The sequence below is a fragment of the Astatotilapia calliptera genome, chromosome 6, assembly GCF_964374335.1.
Source record: "Astatotilapia calliptera chromosome 6, fAstCal68.1, whole genome shotgun sequence".
Lineage (NCBI taxonomy): Eukaryota > Metazoa > Chordata > Actinopteri > Cichliformes > Cichlidae > Astatotilapia > Astatotilapia calliptera.
Window position 1 is genome coordinate 26091119 of NC_137427.1, and position 19847 is coordinate 26110965.

A 19847-nucleotide genomic window follows, 5' to 3' on the forward strand; every position below is an offset into this window, starting at 1 on the left:
AGACCACTCCACAAAGGCATCCACTATAGTGCTCACTAGTCTTCCTACTGCCCATTACTAATACATCTACTCACTGCAGAACTGTCAGGGGATTTCTAAAGGTTCCATGACCTAGAATTGTACTGAAAGTCTGAGGTGTACAAAGTGAACAGGTGTGGAGACAGCACAGTCTCCTGTGGAGCTCCTGTACTGCACATCAACAAATCAGACTGAGCACTGCCCAGTCTTACATACCGCAGCCTCTCTGTCTCTCTGCCAAGCAGTCGGTAATCAATGAGATGGTTGATGTGTTTGCTGACATTTCCTGTAACTTTTCCCTCAGCAGCAGCAGCTGAGTTGTATGAAATGCACTTGATAAATCAAAGAAGCTTATCCTCACAGTGCAGCTCTTACTCTATAAATGGGGAGTAAGCTCTCTACAGCACATAGATGACTGCATCATCCACTCCCAGAAAACGTGTTACTTTAGGAAACACAAGTGGGACTGAAATATTACTTTACTATAATATTTCACCCTATCAATCACAAATATTGACTTGGCTATGTCTTTTCTCTAATCAGTGAAACCCATCAAACTTCCTAGAGGGGTGATGCTAGTGTCATTGGCTTCAGAAATGAGTTATAATATTAAAGCATGTAACTTTGGAAGTGTAAGGAACATATCAATGTATCCATATATATGTCAGGTCTGGTTAAAAAATTTTTGAAAATGCATTATTTATTTTTGTTTTTAATAGTTTTTGTGTTAGTCTTTTTAATTATTCATTGCATGGAGGGCATATGTCAGATGCTAGATTCAGAACAATAAGTAAAGGTATTTCAATAAAAAAGAAAACTTTTAAAAGAAGGTGAGTCCCGGTCTTGCTGACATCCAGAGATTCAATAAGCAGCAAAACCATCAAGTTATAATAAAAGTGTTTTACTAAACCAGCAAATACTAAAACTAATCATATTAACCTATACATTGTTGCAGTTTAAAAATCGTTTTAGTTAAGTTTAATTTTTTAAAGGCTTTAGTTTAGATTTAGTTAACTATAGTAACCTTGGAGATGACTGGAAGCTGTCATATGAGCCATAACAAAAACAAATACTTTCGACAGTCTGCGAAGGCAGCATAATAAAATCTCGCGATAGCGCGCTCAGACCCGGTAACTATGTGAACGCGGGTGCGCGAGAAAAATCTTGCTAGCGCGAATGTGCTGCCTGCGACCAACCGGTGTGTCTTTCATTAAAAACAACAGGATTGTCCTTATTTACCTAGAGGAAGTTCCGAAAATTCTCAACGGCTCTTAAACGGGATCACACAAGTCACCTAATAACAAACGATATACCTGAACGGAAAAGGAAAATCGACAAAAATGTCCGAAAGCGCAAACTGCGTGGAACAGCGGGAAGAGCAGGCTGAAGTTGAAGACGCCGGAGGAGCGGAGGTAAGATGTTTCAAAATGGGAATTATATCCTTTCGACGCTGACTTCGTTTCTCACAAAGCCGACACACGAATGTATAACTCTGAAAAGGTCCATCTCTTGTTCAGGCATTTTTCGAAATCAACTGTGTGAAACTTTCAGTTTGTCAGTTAGCTAGCAGCGGCGCTACCATTAGCTCCCGAAGACAACAGCCAGATCCACCAGCGCAGCAGCGAGGCCAGCCGTTTTCATGAGCGCCCACTCTACTAGCTTAGCCCCGCTAGCTGCCTGTCTCGTATCGCTCCAGAAGTCCTTACTTGTTCTATGCTTGCTCTCAGACCTGGTTCACTCAGTGGGACGCTTATAACAGTGAGTCGGCTTTTAGAAAACCCCGTGAAAACAAATTGGGGGGGCAGAAGCAGTCCTCTCAGCTGTACCGTCTGCCCCTTTGTTTTCGGAGCAGACCGCGTAGCAATGGCTGTTGTGACCGGGGAAGGATGCTGCTTCGCTGGCTGCGTACAACTCGGCCAAAAAATGATTTGAAACTTCTATCAATATAAAAATCCCACATAAAGAAAGCTGAAATTCCAAAACACCGTCCTTGCTTTGTATTGGAAGCATTTTCTCCACAAAAAGTCTTATCATTATCACCTCATCTTCTTTTAATAGAGATTTAAATTCACAAAATTACTGGTACTTCTCAGCACGTCTGATAGCAGAGGGGTAAAAGAGACTGATTTATTCTGTGACGCAAATGTGCTATCAAAAGTACCTTCCCGTGACAGTATATGATTAGAAGAAGAACTGACGGTATTTCAGTCAATACATGCCCTGTTTTCTGCAAATGTGAATACCGATGCACCTTGAAATTTTGGTTTGCCCTTTGGCTTGTTTTTGAGCCAGTGAGCTCATCTCTTCCTATCAGTTGTTGTTGTTGTTGTAAACATAAGGACGACATCCACTAAGACTGGTTTGTTTTCACCATACACTCCCTTAGGAGAAGTCTGACTCTTCAGATGCTGGAAAAGAGTCCTCTTCAGATGCAGGTGCTGATGGACAAGATGCCTCCTCCTCCTCATCTTCCTCCAAAACTAAAGACTCTACTCCAGGTTATGAGGAGAAAGTGGTAAGTCCTCTCTTCCATCATTACATGGCTCACCACTGTACTCCTGGGTCGGAAGATGAATGGGACTTTCTTTCTGTGTAATGCAGCAAACAGACCGGACCAACAGATTTGAGTATCTGCTGAAGCAAACAGAGCTGTTTGCTCATTTCATCCAACCAGCTGCACAGAAGACCCCCACCTCACCGCTCAAGATGAAACCGGGACGTCCTCGTATCAAGAAGGACGAGAAACAGAATTTGCTTTCAGCTGGAGAGTGAGTATCTATCCCTACAGAACAGTTTCTTTTCCTCCATTTAGAAAGTTTTCTCCCATTGTGATTTATAACGCTGTGTCTTTTATTATTTTTTTAAAAGCAACCGCCACCGTCGCACGGAACAAGAAGAGGATGAAGAGCTTCTTAATGAGAGCACAAAGACCACAAATGTGTGCACTCGCTTTGACGAGTCTCCCTCCTGTAAGTAAAGACCTGTTTTTATGGGGACTCAAAGCATGAGCAAATAACAAATATGTTATATACAGTGGGGCAAAAAAGTATTTAGTCAGCCACCGATTGTGCAAGTTCCCCCACTTAAAATGATGACAGAGGTCAGCAATTTGCACCAGAGGTACACTTCAACTGTGAGAGACAGAATGTGAAAAAAAAATCCATGAATCCACATGGTAGGATTTGTAAAGAATTTATTCGTAAATCAGGGTGGAAAATAAGTATTTGGTCACCTCAAACAAGGAAAATCTCTGGCTCTCACAGACCTGTAACGTCTTCTGTAAGAAGCTTTTCTGTCCCCCACTCGTTACCTGTATGAATGGCACCTGTTTGAACTCATCATCTGTATAAAAGACACCTGTCCACAGCCTCAAACAGTCAGACTCCAAACTCCGCCATGGCCAAGACCAAAGAGCTTTCGAAGGACACCAGGAAAAGTATTGTAGACCTGCACCAGACTGGGAAGAGTGAATCTACAATAGACAAGCAGCTTGGTGTGAAAAAATCAACTGTGGGAGCAATCAGCAGAAAATGGAAGACATACAAGACCACTGATAATCTTCCTCGATCTGGGGCTCCACGCAAGGTCTCATCCCGTGGGGTCAAAATGATCATGAGAACGGTGAGCAAAGATCCCAGAACCACACGGGGGGACCTGGTGAATGACCTGCAGAGAGCTGGGACCAAAGTAACAAAGGTCACCATCAGTAACACACTACAACGGCAGGGAATCAAATCCCGCAGTGCCAGACGTGTTCCGCTGCTGAAGCCAGTGCATGTCCAGGCCCGTCTGAAGTTTGCCAGAGAGCACATGGATGATACAGCAGAGGATTGGGAGAATGTCATGTGGTCAGATGAAACCAAAGTAGAACTTTTTGGTATAAACTCAACTCGTCGTGTTTGGAGGAAGAAGAATACTGAGTTGCATCCCAAGAACACCATACCTACTGTGAAGCATGGGGGTGGAAACATCATGCTATGGGGCTGTTTTTCTGCCAAGGGGACAGGACGACTGATCCGTGTTAAGGACAGAATGAATGGGGCCATGTATCGTGAGATTTTGAGCCAAAACCTCCTTCCATCAGTGAGAACTTTGAAGATGAAACGAGGCTGGGTCTTCCAACATGACAATGATCCAAAACACACCGCCCGGGCAACAAAGGAGTGGCTCCGTAAGAAGCATTTGAAAGTCCTGGAGTGGCCTAGCCAGTCTCCAGACCTCAACCCCATAGAAAATCTGTGGCGGGAGTTGAAAGTCCGTGTTGCTCGGTGACAGCCCCAAAACATCACTGCTCTCGAGAAGATCTGCATGGAGGAATGGGCCAAAATACCAGCTACTGTGTGTGCAAACCTGGTAAAGACCTATAGTAAATGTTTGACCTCTGTTATTGCCAACAAAGGTTATGTTACAAAGTATTGAGTTGTATTTTTGTTATTGACCAAATACTTATTTTCCACCCTGATTTACGAATAAATTCTTTACAAATCCTACCATGTGGATTCATGGATTTTTTTTTTCACATTCTGTCTCTCACAGTTGAAGTGTACCTCTGGTGCAAATTACTGACCTGTGTCATCATTTTAGGTGGGGGAACTTGCACAATCGGTGGCTGACTAAATACTTTTTTGCCCCACTGTATGTGGCTGATCCTGATACAGCCAATAAAGGAAGCACTGAAGCACATTGTCTTTGTACTTAGCAGAATTCAGCCAGCTCATCTGTGTCACTTCACTCAGTTAGGAGCCTTCCTAAGCAAATTTCACTTGACTTGCACTTGTTGATCTATTACTGCCCCAATAAGAGGCAGCAGAAGCACTCCCCCTAGTGGTGGGAGTTTTTATTAGGCAAAACAAAATTAAAACAATTCTTACAGAATTTTGTTTTCTTGTCTGTAATGTAGATGTGAAAACAGGGAAGATGAGGGACTATCAGGTCCGTGGTCTGAACTGGCTCATTTCTTTGTACGAGAATGGAATCAATGGTATCCTCGCCGATGAAATGGTCAGCACTTTTTCACGTTTCTACTTATTCATGGAGTTAAATTACAGATATTTTTATCGTGTCATAATGTTTTGTTGTTTTTTTTTGTTTTTCTTCATTCATGTTTTCTTTTCTTATTGTCAGGGATTGGGTAAGACTCTCCAAACTATTGCACTGCTGGGTTATATGAAGCACTACAGAAACATCCCTGGTCCTCACATGGTGCTGGTTCCCAAGTCCACCCTCTACAACTGGATGAATGAGTTCAAGAGATGGGTGCCTTCCCTTCGTGCTGTCTGCCTGATCGGAGACAGAGATGAGCGGGTAAGCTGTGTCAAAAATGTATCAATGGTGTGAAAATCAAAGCATTTTTCAGATGCTTTGGTTGTCCTTCACCAGTTCTATTTGGTGGACTCCATATTGTTTTGTTTTTTTTTGTTTTTGTTTTTTGACTCCCACAGGCATTTAAAAAAGTTTTAAAATGTGTTAAATACTGCAATCTAAACAATAAGGCCTTAATTGTTGTTTAATGTCTTAATTCAGTCTTTAAAAAGTCCTTATGCCATACGTTGTGGGAGGTAGGCTCTTAGTAGTTGGTTTTTATGACTGCAATTTAGATTGCTAAAATAACAGGTAATAACATCTATTTTTGAATAATAATTTATTGTTTGTTGTTTGTGACACAGGAAACGATTGTGTAACCGACAACACTCATGTATTGTTCTGGTTTAAAATTATTATTTTTTTATGTATTGTAGACACATATTTATGAGATTAATCTGTAGAACTCTGGTGGTAAAAACAGTTTTCTGCTTCAATGACAGACTGCCCTGATCCGAGATGTGCTGCTGCCTGGAGAGTGGGATGTGTGCGTGACATCCTACGAGATGCTCATCATTGAAAAGGCGGTGTTCAAAAAATTCAACTGGAGATACCTGGTCATTGATGAGGCTCACAGGATCAAGAACGAGAAGTCAAAGGTCAGACAGCTGCTGAAACAAAATAGTTACACATGTCAGCCACCTAACCTTTAGTACTGTGAGATGGTCAGATCGCTAAGGTTTTCTTTGCTTCTCCATAGTTATCAGAAATTGTGCGTGAATTTAAGACCACCAATCGTTTGCTGTTGACTGGAACACCCCTGCAAAACAACCTCCATGAGCTGTGGGCTCTCCTGAACTTCCTGCTGCCTGATGTCTTCAACTCATCAGAAGTAGGATTTCTATAGAAAACCACAAAATCAGTAGTTTATAGAAGAAGTCTTGAAAACGCTTTAGAGAAGAGGTGTTTCTGTATTAAGGTGCCAATTTAATTTCTCTTCTTTTTTCTCAGGACTTTGATTCCTGGTTTGACACAAATAACTGCCTGGGTGATCAAAAGTTGGTTGAACGTCTTCACACTGTATGTATTTAATGCGACTATCCAGCACGCTGCTGTACGTTGTAAGGTGTGTTATATTTCAGTTGGGTTAATGCGCTCCCTGCGTGTAGGTGCTGCGTCCTTTCTTGCTTCGTCGTATCAAAGCAGACGTGGAGAAAACTCTGCTCCCCAAGAAGGAGATCAAGATTTATGTTGGCCTGAGTAAGATGCAGCGGGAGTGGTAAGCATCCCCAGTTAAAATGGACTTGCTATAAAACAAGACCTGAGCTGTTTTTGTGTTTTTCCCCTGCTGTATTTGTGGATGCTGAACTTAAGTTGTTGTGTGCTACTACCCGTCAGGTACACAAAGATTCTGATGAAGGACATCGACATTCTGAACTCGGCGGGTAAAATGGACAAGATGCGTCTGCTGAACGTTCTCATGCAGCTGAGAAAATGCTGCAACCATCCTTACCTGTTTGATGGGGCTGAGCCCGGCCCACCGTACACAACAGACATCCACCTGGCGGTGAACAGCGGCAAGATGGTGGTGCTAGACAAGCTGCTGCCCAAGCTAAAAGAGCAGGGTGTGTGGATTCTTTTTGTTCAGTATTTTAGTTATCTCTTTATTACTGGCGGGAGGGCTCATGCTCCCGTTTGCATATACATTTTTAAATGCTGGTAGAATTGCAAAATTGTTTTAATTACGTCTCTTAACGTCTCCACATCCCTGTTTTGTAGGTTCACGTGTGCTCATCTTCAGTCAGATGACCAGGATGCTGGACATCTTGGAGGACTACTGCATGTGGAGGAACTACGGTTACTGTCGCCTGGATGGGCAAACTCCACACGAGGAGAGACAGGTGAGATGTGGATTTGTCATCTTCCATAACCAAAAGCAATTCCTGAGTGTTTGGTATTGAGAGTGTGACTATAAAAGCACTTAATTTTCACGTGTTTGTGTATTTACAGATCTCCATCAATGTTTTCAATGAGCCCAACAGCTCAAAGTTCATCTTTATGTTGAGCACCAGGGCTGGAGGTCTGGGTATTAACCTGGCAACAGCAGATGTAGTCATCCTCTACGACTCAGACTGGAACCCTCAAGTCGATCTTCAGGCCATGGTTAGTAGTCTAATATGATGATCTACCTGAGCATGAGTGTAACCAATGAACTTGATTGTTTCGGTCAGATTACCTGACTTTTTTGTTTGCTTGTTTTTTTTCATCTGCTTAGGACCGAGCTCACAGGATTGGTCAGCAGAAGCAGGTCCGAGTTTTCCGTTTCATCACTGAAAACACAGTGGAGGAGAGGATTGTGGAGAGGGCCGAGATGAAACTGCGCCTGGACTCGATCGTCATCCAGCAAGGTAACTCATCTCACTTAAAGTCAGCCTGTTTAAACTTGTTTTAGTGTCCTGCATGCTGCTAAGAAATAAAATATGAAGTTCACATAGTGGTACTTGTTGGAAATTGCGAAATAAACTAAACTTTATTTTATTTATTTTTTGAAAATAGGGAGACTTGTGGATCCGAGTGCAAACAAACTGGGTAAGGATGAGATGCTCTCCATCATCCGCCACGGTGCCACACATGTGTTTGCTTCCAAAGAGAGCGAGATCACAGATGATGACATCGATGCCATCCTGGAGAGAGGTGAAAGGAAGGTGAGTCTGGTTGCATTAGCTGAAAAGCATCAATCGAAAGTTATTGTGTGAATTTAAAAAATCAAACACTTTGAAATGATTGTGTACCAGACTATGGAGATGAAGGAGAGAATGTCATCGCTGGGCGAGAGCTCTTTGAGAAACTTCACCATGGACACGGAGAACACCAGCGTGTACACCTTCGAAGGAGAGGACTACAGAGAGAAGAAGAAGGTAAATAGGTTGGCCAGCATCGGTATTTATAATCTGGGACTGCCTTTCTTTTGGGAAAAGACTTAAATCCTTAGCTTGTGATTTTCATTTTTCCGTTCAGGTCATTACAAACTGGATCGAGCCGCCCAAGAGAGAAAGGAAAGCCAATTACGCGGTGGATGCCTACTTCAGAGAAGCTCTGCGAGTCAGTGAGCCCAAAGCACCAAAGGTAGGAAACCATCACTGTACAAACATCATACAGACAGAATCTATTAAAGCATCAGGATGTTTAATGTTTATTTATTGGGGGTTTGACTAAGTTCTTTGATGACTAAACAAGGAAAAACTCAAATTAGTCCAGTGAACTAGTGTAAAACTAAGAAACATTCAGTTATTAAGTTAAATTTGTTAACCGTTTAATATACAATGTCAAAAGCCTTGTAAAGAAAACCATGTGATACCATTAATCACATTCTTCAATAATGAATCATGTCGCTTAACTGTGTGCCACCTTACATTGTGCATTATGGACATTGCATTGTATTCTCCAAACAGGCAACTAAGAAAAACACGTATAATAAACTGATGTTAAATATGATATGAAAACATGTTATTACAAAACATTGTTTTATCTGTGATCTCAGTCTTTCACCTTTTTAAAGAACTAACACGAAAAACTAACAATTATACTATTACTAAAACAATCAGGCCTAGATTAATGGCGTTTCTCAGCAGTGATGCGCCAACTGGTGGCAGGTGGCGGCATAACATTTAGGAAACAACCATTTACTGCAGCGGTCCCCAACCTTTGCGCCAGGGACCGGTTTATGCCCGACAATATTTTCATGGACCGGCCTTTAAGGTGTCGCGGATAAATACAACAAAATAAAACTAGTACCTGTACCGAAAAAAGAAAATTTATTCATAACACACGTGAAAAGACCAAGGAAAACAGAGTAAACGATAATAACAAAATAACGCTGAAAACCGATAAAACCCTGAAAACTATACATTTCACACCTGAGCCTCAACTCTCGCGGCCCGGTACCAAACGACTCACGGACCGGTCCGAGGCCCGGGGGTTGGGGACCGCTGATTTACTGCATTGAGTATCAATTGTAAATCAGTTAGACTGAATGAATACGTTTGGTACAGACTAGTGACAATAGCGATGATTAGGTGACTAGTTGTGCATGTCCCTATTACTTATTTTGGATTGCCTTTTTTTTTTTTTTTGCCAGGCTCCTCGTCCGCCTAAGCAGCCAAATGTGCAGGACTTCCAGTTCTTCCCTCCACGTCTTTTTGAGCTTCTAGAAAAGGAAATTCTCTTCTACAGAAAGACCATTGGATATAAGGTTCAAAGAGATCAGACACATTCCTATTTGTCCAAATTTTGTTGTCTTTTGAGAAGACTCTAACTGGATCTGTGGCTTTGTCTCTTAAGGTTCCTCGCAATCCAGACATACCAAACTCTGCTCAGGTCCAGAAGGAGGAGCAGGCTAAGATCGATGAGGCCGAGGCCCTCACAGAGGAGGAACTGGAAGAGAAGGAAACCCTTCTGCAACAGGTGGATTATTTTTCTTGTTGACTTGCAGCCAGTGGCTGATATACAGGAAATGAAATGTTTGCATATTTCTCTAAATTGTGCATTAACGGATCAACTGTACGCTTGTCGCAGGGATTTACTATTTGGAACAAACGTGACTTCAACCAATTCATCAAAGCAAACGAGAAGTGGGGGAGAGATGATATTGAGAACATTGCCAGAGAGGTTGAGGGGAAAACTCCGGAGGAAGTCATGGAATATTCTGGTAATGGATTTTTTTTTTCTTCTGTCGAAAGCAAACCCAGATATTTAAATTGATTTATTGTGTGACTTCATGTTCGTGTCCTTTCCTGCAGCTGTATTCTGGGAGCGCTGCAATGAGTTGCAGGATATTGAAAAGATCATGGCTCAGATAGAAAGAGGAGAGGCCAGGATTCAGAGGAGGATCAGCATCAAGAAAGCACTGGACTCAAAGGTAGCAGTCAGTCAACTTTGAAATAATAATAATAATAATGATAATAATGATGGATTGCATTTATATAGCGCTTTTCTAGACACTCAAAGCGCTTTACCATTCCACTATTCATTCACTGTCACATTCACACACACTGTGGTGGAGGCAGCTACAGTTGTAGCCACAGCTGCCCTGGGGCAGACTGACAGAAGCCAGGCTGCCATATCGCGCCATCGGCCCCGTATCATATAGTATGTTTTCTAAAAAACCCCAAAAAAGATTCTTTTTGTAGTGCAAGTTGCTGAGTAGATTTCTCATTCAGCATTGTGTTTATCCTTCAATGTGTTTCTCAAATCCTCTTCTAGATTGGCCGCTACAAGGCTCCTTTCCATCAGCTCCGCATCTCCTACGGGACTAACAAAGGCAAGAACTACACAGAGGAGGAAGACCGCTTCCTCATCTGTATGCTTCACAAGCTTGGCTTTGATAAGGAGAGCGTGTACGACGAGCTCCGCCAGTGCATCCGCAACTCACCACAGTTCCGCTTCGACTGGTTCCTCAAATCTAGGACTGCAATGGTGAGTTTGGATTACTTCACTCTTATTTCTCAGTTTTTTTTTCTTCTGTTATTTAAACATTTTTTAAAAATTGTTTTAATAATTAAAAATGCAATTTTTATTTTCTCCCCCCATTTATCGTGTAGGAGCTCCAGAGGCGATGCAACACCCTGATCACCCTGATAGAGAGAGAGAACATGGAGCTGGAGGAGAGGGAGAAGGCGGAAAAGAAGAAACGGGGCCCAAAGACCGGCTCGGTAAGCTACAAATTCATCCCATAATAAACAATTCAAACTATTTTAAGCTGTCTATTAAGGACAACATCCTTTTATTATTATTTTTTTAATCCATTTTTTCCCTCCCAGGCGCAGAAACGAAAGTCAGAGGGAACTCCAGACGGTCGAGGACGAAGGAAAAAGCTCAAGTTGTGAAGCTGCTGGAAAAACCCGCATTAACAGAATTAAAGACGGCAGCCAGCTATCATTAGTCCTAGTGTCTGTGTTTGTTTGCAGGCTGTGATAATGTACTGTGTAAAATCCCTGACGGACTGATATGGTTGTTTTAGGTTCTAGGAAGTGTTTCTTTACAAGCCTGCCTTGTTGTCACTTACCTAAACACTGCAGCTGTGCTGGGTTAGATTTTGTTTGCTAGTCCTTATTTTTTACTAGTACTTAATTGAAATATGTGTATTTATGCCTGTTGGTTGTACCACATTCCATTGCTTGAAACAAACAATATGTACCCTTTTTTATTTTTAAGAAAACATCTGTTCTTGTATCTTATATTGTAGAAAATGTCTTTTTGAGCATCGCAAATAAATCTCCCCCCTTTTTTAAAAAAAACAAACAAAAAAGCTGATAAATGACACGTTCATAAAATATTTCTTTTCAGTTTGGCAGTTTAAGTTTACATACATCCAGTATTTGGAAAATTTTCACAAAGTTAATAAGCCATAAAAGTCTACTAATAGTTGGCACATTAAAATATGCTGTCACTTGTAGAAGGAAAAAGTATAGTTTTTATACTGCACTTGTTTTCAGGCCTTGATCAACAAACCAGACAGATTTTTCTTTTTTCAAGTTTCACCAGGGTGTAGTAATACTTTTTTTCCTTTTACCCATAGTCCTACATTGATATGTACACGGATAGGTGTGCATCTGATTTTAGCCACATTTATCTAGAAAATGTAAAAAAAAAAAGTGGATTTCTGCATTTTCAAAAGACTAAAATAACATTTACAATCCCTTTCAGTGACACCACAGTAGTACTCTTCTCAGTAGTAGTATTGCAGGCTTCTTATAGAAGGAAAAAGAATCACATCATTCATTAAGCTCAGTTTTGACTAACATTCAGTCCTTTTTGTTCTCCACTAAAAAAACATAATGAACATGGTGAAATACAGCAATTAACAAAAAAAAAAGACTGAATAGAAAATAATTTGCTTTTATGAGATTTAAACAAGGATGCCATTTACTCACGAGTTACATTACATGCATTTGCAAACACTGGATAAAGAGCGATATTTTACAACTTGGAACCTAAATGAAACAGATATATTTTGAGGGGCTTCTACTTATATCCATGATCCTGCATAGGTTGTAATAAAGGCACGAACGTACAGTAAATTAAAGACAAACAATTATCAGAGATCAGCAAGCCTCATTATTCTGGTGCATTCACGCCTGTGGGCCCCGAGTACTGACATCCTTTGCTGTCCACAGACTGTTCTGGGCTCTTTTCAGTGCTACACAAGTTTGGCATCGAAGGCACATTGGTGGAGGAGACTTATCAAAGTCCCTTTAATAGGGGACAGATGTTTGAACTGGAGCCGGGCCCACATTTACACCTCTGAGCTGTCTGAGCCACCCCACATGCCTGCTGGGCTGTGACTGTAGCCGTTGTAGGCTGAAGAAGAGGAGGTGGCGTAAGGAGGGTACTGGCTCTTCTTTTCACGCTTCTTGCGCCGGAGCAGGAGAATGACGACGGTGGCAATGAGGCAGGTGAGGAGGATCAGGCCTGCGACGCCCACCAGCAAAGGTATAGTGGAAGTATCACTCGGCTCTCTGCCTGAACTCTCCAGCAGGGGGCGCTCTAAGAAACTGTCACGATTAGGGAGCCAAGGCTGGCGCTGGCTGACCACAATGCGGTCTCTTCGGTCCAGGGCGATGTGCTGGATGTTGGTGCCCCGATTATTTTCGATACCGATGTCTTGGGCTACAGCAGGAGCGGAGAAAGAGGGGGCGGCACGGCGGTGGCGGGTGGAGGAGCGGGGTTGCTCAACAGAGAAGATGCTGTGATGGAGGTACTCTACGCTGCGCTTGCCAATGTTGCGGTTGGCATTTTCTCTGGAGCGGACAGTGTAGATGGTGTGGATGAACCATTCTCGACCAGCAGCCACCTGAAAGCACAAGATGTGTAATTCTCTTTAAGTCTGGGCCTGTGCAAAACAACTACGGAGGACCAGAAGTGCCAAATTTAAAAAACAAACAAAAAATATTTAATAATAATAATAATAAATAAAGTATTTTATCATTAAATGTACAACCATTAATCCTACTATAATATTTGTAGCATATGTACGCACATATGTCTGTAAGTATCCTACCTCGTTCTTACCGGGTGGGCCAGTCGCAACAATACTTTGCACAAACATTGTCACACATACAGCGATCATTAATATCAAAATATTTTTAAAAACATTTATATTTCCATTTAAATTCGTTTCACCCTTCGCATTTAACATATGTTGCTTGTAGCTTTATGGTAACCAAAGCTTGTGTCTTTGATTGAATTTTGTTTGATAAATGCGAAACAAAGACTTTGAAAAGAAGAATTTGAAAAAATATTGCAGGCCGTGCTAGTTTATTCCATCGCTTTTGCATTAATTCCCATATTTATTATCATTACCACTTAAAATTCAGTTTTGTATTATTACGTTATGTGTATTTATTGATTTTTATCAATTTTGATCAATTTCTACTTTAACATGAGGGTGCTGTCATTCAAAGGATCAACATGGAAAAGCATGTCTATGTTTTTCACCATATTTACTTAAATTATTCATTTATTTATGGTTTTTTTGTTTCTTCAGTTTTGGGCCTCCATATATGAACATATTGTATCTGAGAATAATGCAGACCTGAAAAAGTGGAGAGGAAGACAGTGTGAAGCCGTCAGTGCCTGGCTGTCTGATCAAAGACAGAGCTCCTGGTGTGTCCTGCGCCAGTGTGGCCTTAAAAGAAACGTCACCAAATGATGTAGCTTGAGTCTCTGGCTGGGCTTTGTCCTGCAGAACGGCACACACACACAGAAAAATCAGAAACCCCATCTACTTTTTTCACTTCCACAGTATCCAATCATACTTTGTGATCTATTGCATCATACCAGGATCTTGAATCTGTGCAGTAGAGAGGGTGCGTCTGCCAGGCAGCCATACTCTTTGTTAGTGGGGTTGTATTTGGGAACGTAACCATCCATTCCGGTGCAGAGGAAGACTTTCTCAATGCTGCAGAAGAAGGAGTCACCCAGGTTCTGGACTGGATCCACCATCACACGGCCATAAATCATGGAGCCTGAATTGAAGTACAGATGACGTGACATTCCCTGTGGGTCATGGTTTCCCACTGTGATGTTACTTAACACCACTAGATGGCAGCAGTGTAGTACCTTCTGAAAAAGCAGCATCGGTTCCTTCTCCAAATCCCATGGAGCCATCGGACAACCACAGCTCTTTCTTGGACAGCAGGAACATTTGTGTGTTGAGGCTGAACTCGGCTGCCACCGGGTCACTCACCTGCCGAGCAAGGATCATTAAAAAGGCAATAAATAATGCATCAAAGTGTAAATACAACACACTGAAAAAGCCTTTAAGAGCGATCAGCTCTAACCTGCTGGAAGCGAATGTCCATATCAAAAGTAAGCGGCTCCCTTGGGTGGCAGACAGGAGGGATGCTGAACTCCCCATTGGGTGATGCAATGCAGGGGACCAGCTTCACTGTATAAGTCCCGGAGTAGTCTCGTACCTAGAGGTTGGACAGACATTGAGGAATGGGGCTGTTTGGTTTGCTATTTCTTTACCAGTTGAAGGATGCTTTCACAGTTAAATGACTCACAGCAAAATCAGAGACAAAGCTCCACTGCTGCATGGGCTGGTTGTATGTAGGCTCAGTCCTGACCAGGGCTAGAGTGAATGTCAGCCCAGAGTGGTCAGCACATATCACCATAGATGACACGCTGGTTCCTGAAAACAAACATGTATACAGTCATAAATCTTCACAAATGCAATTTGCCCAACCTAAGCTAGTAACAGTGTCTACTTATTTATAGAGTGACCTTTCACACTGCCTGTGCTACTTGCGGCCTAAAAGTAAACGCTGTTGGGTCATTTTGACATTTGCTGAATGACCTCTGGGTCTTTCAAACAGGAAGACCCCTGAGGTGGAACTCCATAAATAGATAACGACAGGATGTGGACCACAGGGTAATCAGAGGCGGCTTGTACAGAATGACCCCACAAGATGGGTTTAGGGTGTGTACACTGTACATGCATACCTGGATGAGACATGACAAACTGCCCCCTGAAGCGTGCCTCGGTCTTGAAGTTGACAACGAGACGGCCCTCCTCATTTATACGCATACTGGTGGGGTACATGGCTCCTACGAGTACAGAGGGGAACGTTTTCCAATGAGCGTCACCAATTTACATTTTTCCTCAGTAAAGACTAACAGCGTTGGCTATGAAGATACCTTGTAGTTCAGCTTCAGGTGGGCTGCCAATGCCATCCTGCCACAGAATAGCTGTGTCATACACAAAGGTGAGCTTGAGCTCTGATTGCAGGTCAAAGTGCTGCCAGCCTCCGACAGCCACCGGAGAGTGGAAGACGTAAGACACAAAGAGAGGAACACGCAGGGTGACATAAGACTGGACCAGGTTCAGCACCTAAATGGGCAGGGAAAAGGCACCGTCGTGAATAATACCTATTTCTTTGGGAACTAATGCTAGTGAGTGTCTTTAATCATCCAGGTAAGAAAATCCCAGGAAGTTGATTCTGCTCATCTGGACTTTTTCAGTGAAACACACTTTTTGTCCCTCATCCAAGTGACTTCTTCAATCTCAGCTGGCTGCAGGTTTCTCCAACCTTACAAATGCTACAGTTGCAATAATGACCAAAACTAACACCACTGGCTAACAAAACTGAGCTAACAGCCCGAGCTTCAGTCATGCAGCTGTATCATTTATAAGGTTGGAGAAACCTCTAGTCAGCCGGTCACTTGGATGAATAACGCGACCTCCAGATGAACACAATCAACTTTATGGGGTACTGCTAGCAAGCTAGCTAGAGACAGGCTCACCAGGCAATTCAGCTAATACCAGTTGAATCACAATATCTCATTCATAATGTTACTATATAGCTTTCTGCTGGAAAACCTTGGATCCTGGCCCTCCTGTAAATGTTACAAACTTAAAAAAAATATTCAGACTGAGTAAAATGTGGTGATTTTAAAACACATTTTACCGTCTTCACTTATTTAACTTTTTTTCCTACCTGTCCATCGGTTCCGATGGATCCTCCACAGTCGTTCAGCAGCTCTGACATGTCATAGTAGCTGGTGAACTCCCAGAGGCAGGCCTCTAAGTTGAGATTCCTGTAAAAGCGCAGAGAGTTGGCTGAACGCATGACAACGCTGTATTGATAGGGCGATGTCTCCCCAATTATTTCAGGGTTCTTTGTTGCGTCTGTGATGAAGCCGTAGCCGGTTTGGATCTCATTGAAGTCCAGCAAATTGGAGCAGCGATGGTTGCCCACACGTGTGCCATCCGGGCTCAGGGTAAGCTCAAAGTTGGACAGAGGTCTTGTGGAGATCACTGGCAGCATTCCTGATGAACGGGCAAAAGATTGTTTTTTTTTTTTTTTTGTCACACACATTGGCTATATAAGGGCATATATTGAGATTTGCAACAAAATTTGCCACTTACCGTCCATGTGAGGCATGTGGACTGTCAGTTTGATGAGGTTGGGAAAGTCTGGATCATCTGGACCCGTGTAGCGAATCTTTGCAGAGAAAGGTTCAGCTCCAACAGTACCCGGGATACGAGGCTGACACATACCTGCAAAAGGTAGGGTCAGCTAAACCAGATAATTCTACATCCAGTATTTTGTCTGTAAATCTCTGCTGGCTTCTTCTTACCCTCCTCTTTGCTGATCACAACTATAGAACTGACGAGCTCCAGGCCAGCATCTCCGTTGGCATTGAAAGCCCTTGCTGCACACTGAACCCTAGAGCCGGCTTGGAAGTAGATTGAATCCAAGGTGATGGACTTGGTGTTGGTGAAGAAAGTGTTAGTGTCCACTTCCCTCATGGGGCTGGTTACTCCATCTGATCCGGTGGGAGCGCTGATGAGCCAGCGGTACTGAGTGAGCGTGTCGTTGATGTTCTCCGCGGCACAGATGGAACCCGTTTTATCAAAGTCATGATGTTTAGGGTTGCAGGCCTGGAAACAATATGATAAACCTTACATTTTTAAAAACAGCATTACCAATATGTTTTATATAATAATTACTACTGAAAAAGTGCTTTGTTTGATTTTATATTAGAGTAAATAAAGCAGCGTCTCACTCACCGTCACACAAACAACAGGGTATCCATTGGGTGGGTAGGGTCTGTCTTTCATTTTAGATGTGTCGTCATACATGAGAAGGGAAACCACTTGGGGGATGGCAGGGAAAGTAACATCTGCCACACTGTCCATCTCCTCAATGTAAACAATGGCCTTGTTCATCTGGGAAACAGAGAGAAAACGCAGAGTCAACTGGCTGTCATCCTAAACAACTACCCAACACTTTAAATAAGCCTATAGCGCTGCCATTTAGACTATTAGATTATGGGTATCATTAATGTGTATGCATGTGTAAAAAGCACATACTCTAACTCATAATCTAGTGTGGCAAAGGTTTAGAAGTAACATATTTATCTCATTGAATGCTTTGGTTCAAAACAATGCAGTGTGATTAGTCATTACCACAATTTGGTGTACAGTCACTGGACACCTTATTAGGTACACCTAGCAAATCGAATGATGCAGTTATACTGCGATTCTTCTTCACCTAGTCCTTTGCAACTTTCCCTATGTGTGTTTAATCATTTGTATTTCTAGTTATTAGTTACATGTTTAGTCAGTTCCCTTTCTAGGTTGTCTTGGTCTCATCTGTAAGTCCTCTCCATGTCATTCTCTCTCGTTCTCCCTCTCTCTCAGCTCTGTCATGTCTCTCTCTCGTGTACAAGTTTGTGTGTCTCTGTGTGTGTTTTCTGTTTTATTGTGAGTCTTTCCCTGTGTGTATTAAGTTCTGTTTCACTTCCCCTTGTCATTAGATGTATTTAGTCCAGCTGTGTTCCCATGTGTCTCCACCACTAATCACCCTCCTGTGTGTATACAGTGTCAGTCTCCCTTGTCAGAACATCTGTTATGTTCCAATCATGTATCTTTTAAATTCCTGTCCCTGGATGTCCTCCATTGTGTATCCCTGTTCTGTGCTCCAGTTTCCCTATTGCTATTCCCAGTGTAGATTCCCGTTTATGTTTTGGGTTTTCATCTTCGTTTGTATCTGTTCCAACGCCTCGAAGGGCTCGCTTTCTGTTTAACCCTTCGTCTGCCTTTGTGTCTGCATTTGGGTCCTCATTACACTCATTCAAGAGAGTCTATATGAATTGTAGTCTTACTTTTCTGTTTTTAGCCAACGGGAGTGGCACCTGGTGTGGTCTTCTGCATACCTAAGATGCTCTTCAGTTTCCGAAATACTCAGACCAGCTCATCTGGCACCAACAACCATTTAAATCAAATTTCATCCTTTTTCTGATGGTCGGTGTAAACTTCAGCAGTTTGTCTTGACCATGTCTAAATGCCTAAATGCATTGAGTTGCTGCCACGTGATTGGCTGATTAGATATTTGTGTTAGAAAGCAGTTGAACGGGTGTATTTGTTAAAATATCTGAGGAGTGTATCTGAATGAAGCCAGCCCGAAGAAATTTTCATCTGTTTTCACAAAATTGTCTTTTCAATGCACTGTTCACAAAGAAATACACTCTGAGTAATACTGCAAACACACTGGGTGCTGGAGATTAATAGTTATGCCACAATGGATTTTGATTTGCTCCTAAACATGTTTATCAATCAACTCTTGATAAACAAATTAGTTGTGAATTCAAAACATTGCTATTATAATATCTGCCGTGCAGCCCTCGAGATTAGTTTAATTTCACCGAAATAAAACATTGTCATTTTAAATGATACAGTGTAATTTCAACACACAAATTGTACTGTAATCACCTATTTCTGTCACGTGAGCTGTACATGCCTGCTGTAGAGTATATGGGCAGAATGTCGCCATTCTGTTTATAGGTTTGTCTTCTGTTTGGCCCTGCTGGGACATTCCCCTCAGCATCTCATTCCTGCTTTTTATATATCTGTGGTTCAGGCGTGCTGACAGCATTGCCAGCTGCTGCCTGCTTATTTTAACACAGGCTGACATGACAGGGCTCCTGTGTAGATCTGCAGTACTGTACCCCGCACATACACAACCTTCTTCTGGGTTTATATTTGTTTATGCGCATCTGCTCGTGCATCCCACGTGGCCGTCGTCTCACCTGTATTTCAGCCACCATATTGTCATCAGGCTTCATGTGCACAGTGAAGGCCTCTCTCATCTCTCTCTGACCGTCATACAGGACCTCAATCTCCACAAAGTGTTCCTTCTCGCCCTCCTTGAACGCCACATCTTAAAACACAAACAGTGACGTGTGCAGTCATATCAGGAGGCAGCATGCAAGTTACTTAGTCACTGTGTAGCTGCTAAAACCAGGTTCTCACCCTCTGACATCGGGTTATAATCTTCTCCAGAGGTTGCAGACCCATCCTTTGTGTGCACCCTCACTACTGAAACCTTTGAAGTGTCACCAAAACGAAGAATAGGAATCTTCACTGTGGCCACTTCGCCTTTCACCTGGGGCTCACGCACACTATACTTGATCTCAGAGAAACGGATGATCGGCTCTGGAAGAAAAATTGTATTCACGTA

At 42.4% G+C, this 19847-nt stretch overlaps 2 protein-coding genes across 2 annotated transcripts in view; one reads left to right on the forward strand and one right to left on the reverse strand.

Annotated features, from left to right (window-relative positions):
- Window positions 1–1158: 1158 nt before the first annotated feature.
- smarca5 (SNF2 related chromatin remodeling ATPase 5) lies at window positions 1159–11523 on the forward strand. The gene is made up of 24 exons (XM_026171333.2): window positions 1159–1430; window positions 2405–2533; window positions 2620–2786; window positions 2887–2987; window positions 4919–5019; window positions 5143–5322; window positions 5823–5978; window positions 6080–6211; window positions 6331–6399; window positions 6489–6598; window positions 6718–6944; window positions 7099–7220; window positions 7330–7482; window positions 7595–7727; window positions 7876–8024; window positions 8115–8237; window positions 8338–8445; window positions 9458–9571; window positions 9661–9783; window positions 9895–10027; window positions 10119–10237; window positions 10582–10794; window positions 10920–11030; window positions 11139–11523. Exons 1-24 carry the CDS (start codon window positions 1359–1361, stop codon window positions 11202–11204), a joined length of 3111 nt encoding a protein of 1036 aa, XP_026027118.1. The 5' UTR covers window positions 1159–1358; the 3' UTR covers window positions 11205–11523.
- Window positions 11524–11631: 108 nt separating this feature from the next.
- frem3 (Fras1 related extracellular matrix 3) overlaps window positions 11632–19847 on the reverse strand; it is a 31834-nt gene continuing 23618 nt past the window's right edge. The window contains exons 11-24 of the mRNA XM_026171332.2: window positions 19640–19822; window positions 19417–19547; window positions 17396–17554; window positions 16963–17266; window positions 16751–16882; window positions 16320–16651; window positions 15520–15712; window positions 15325–15429; window positions 14886–15013; window positions 14661–14795; window positions 14440–14566; window positions 14158–14345; window positions 13913–14059; window positions 11632–13171 (exon numbers count right to left, since the gene is read on the reverse strand). Of these exons, the coding sequence (XP_026027117.2) occupies window positions 12614–13171; window positions 13913–14059; window positions 14158–14345; window positions 14440–14566; window positions 14661–14795; window positions 14886–15013; window positions 15325–15429; window positions 15520–15712; window positions 16320–16651; window positions 16751–16882; window positions 16963–17266; window positions 17396–17554; window positions 19417–19547; window positions 19640–19822 (2822 nt within the window). The 3' untranslated portion in view covers window positions 11632–12613. The remainder of the gene's footprint in view (window positions 13172–13912; window positions 14060–14157; window positions 14346–14439; window positions 14567–14660; window positions 14796–14885; window positions 15014–15324; window positions 15430–15519; window positions 15713–16319; window positions 16652–16750; window positions 16883–16962; window positions 17267–17395; window positions 17555–19416; window positions 19548–19639; window positions 19823–19847) is intronic.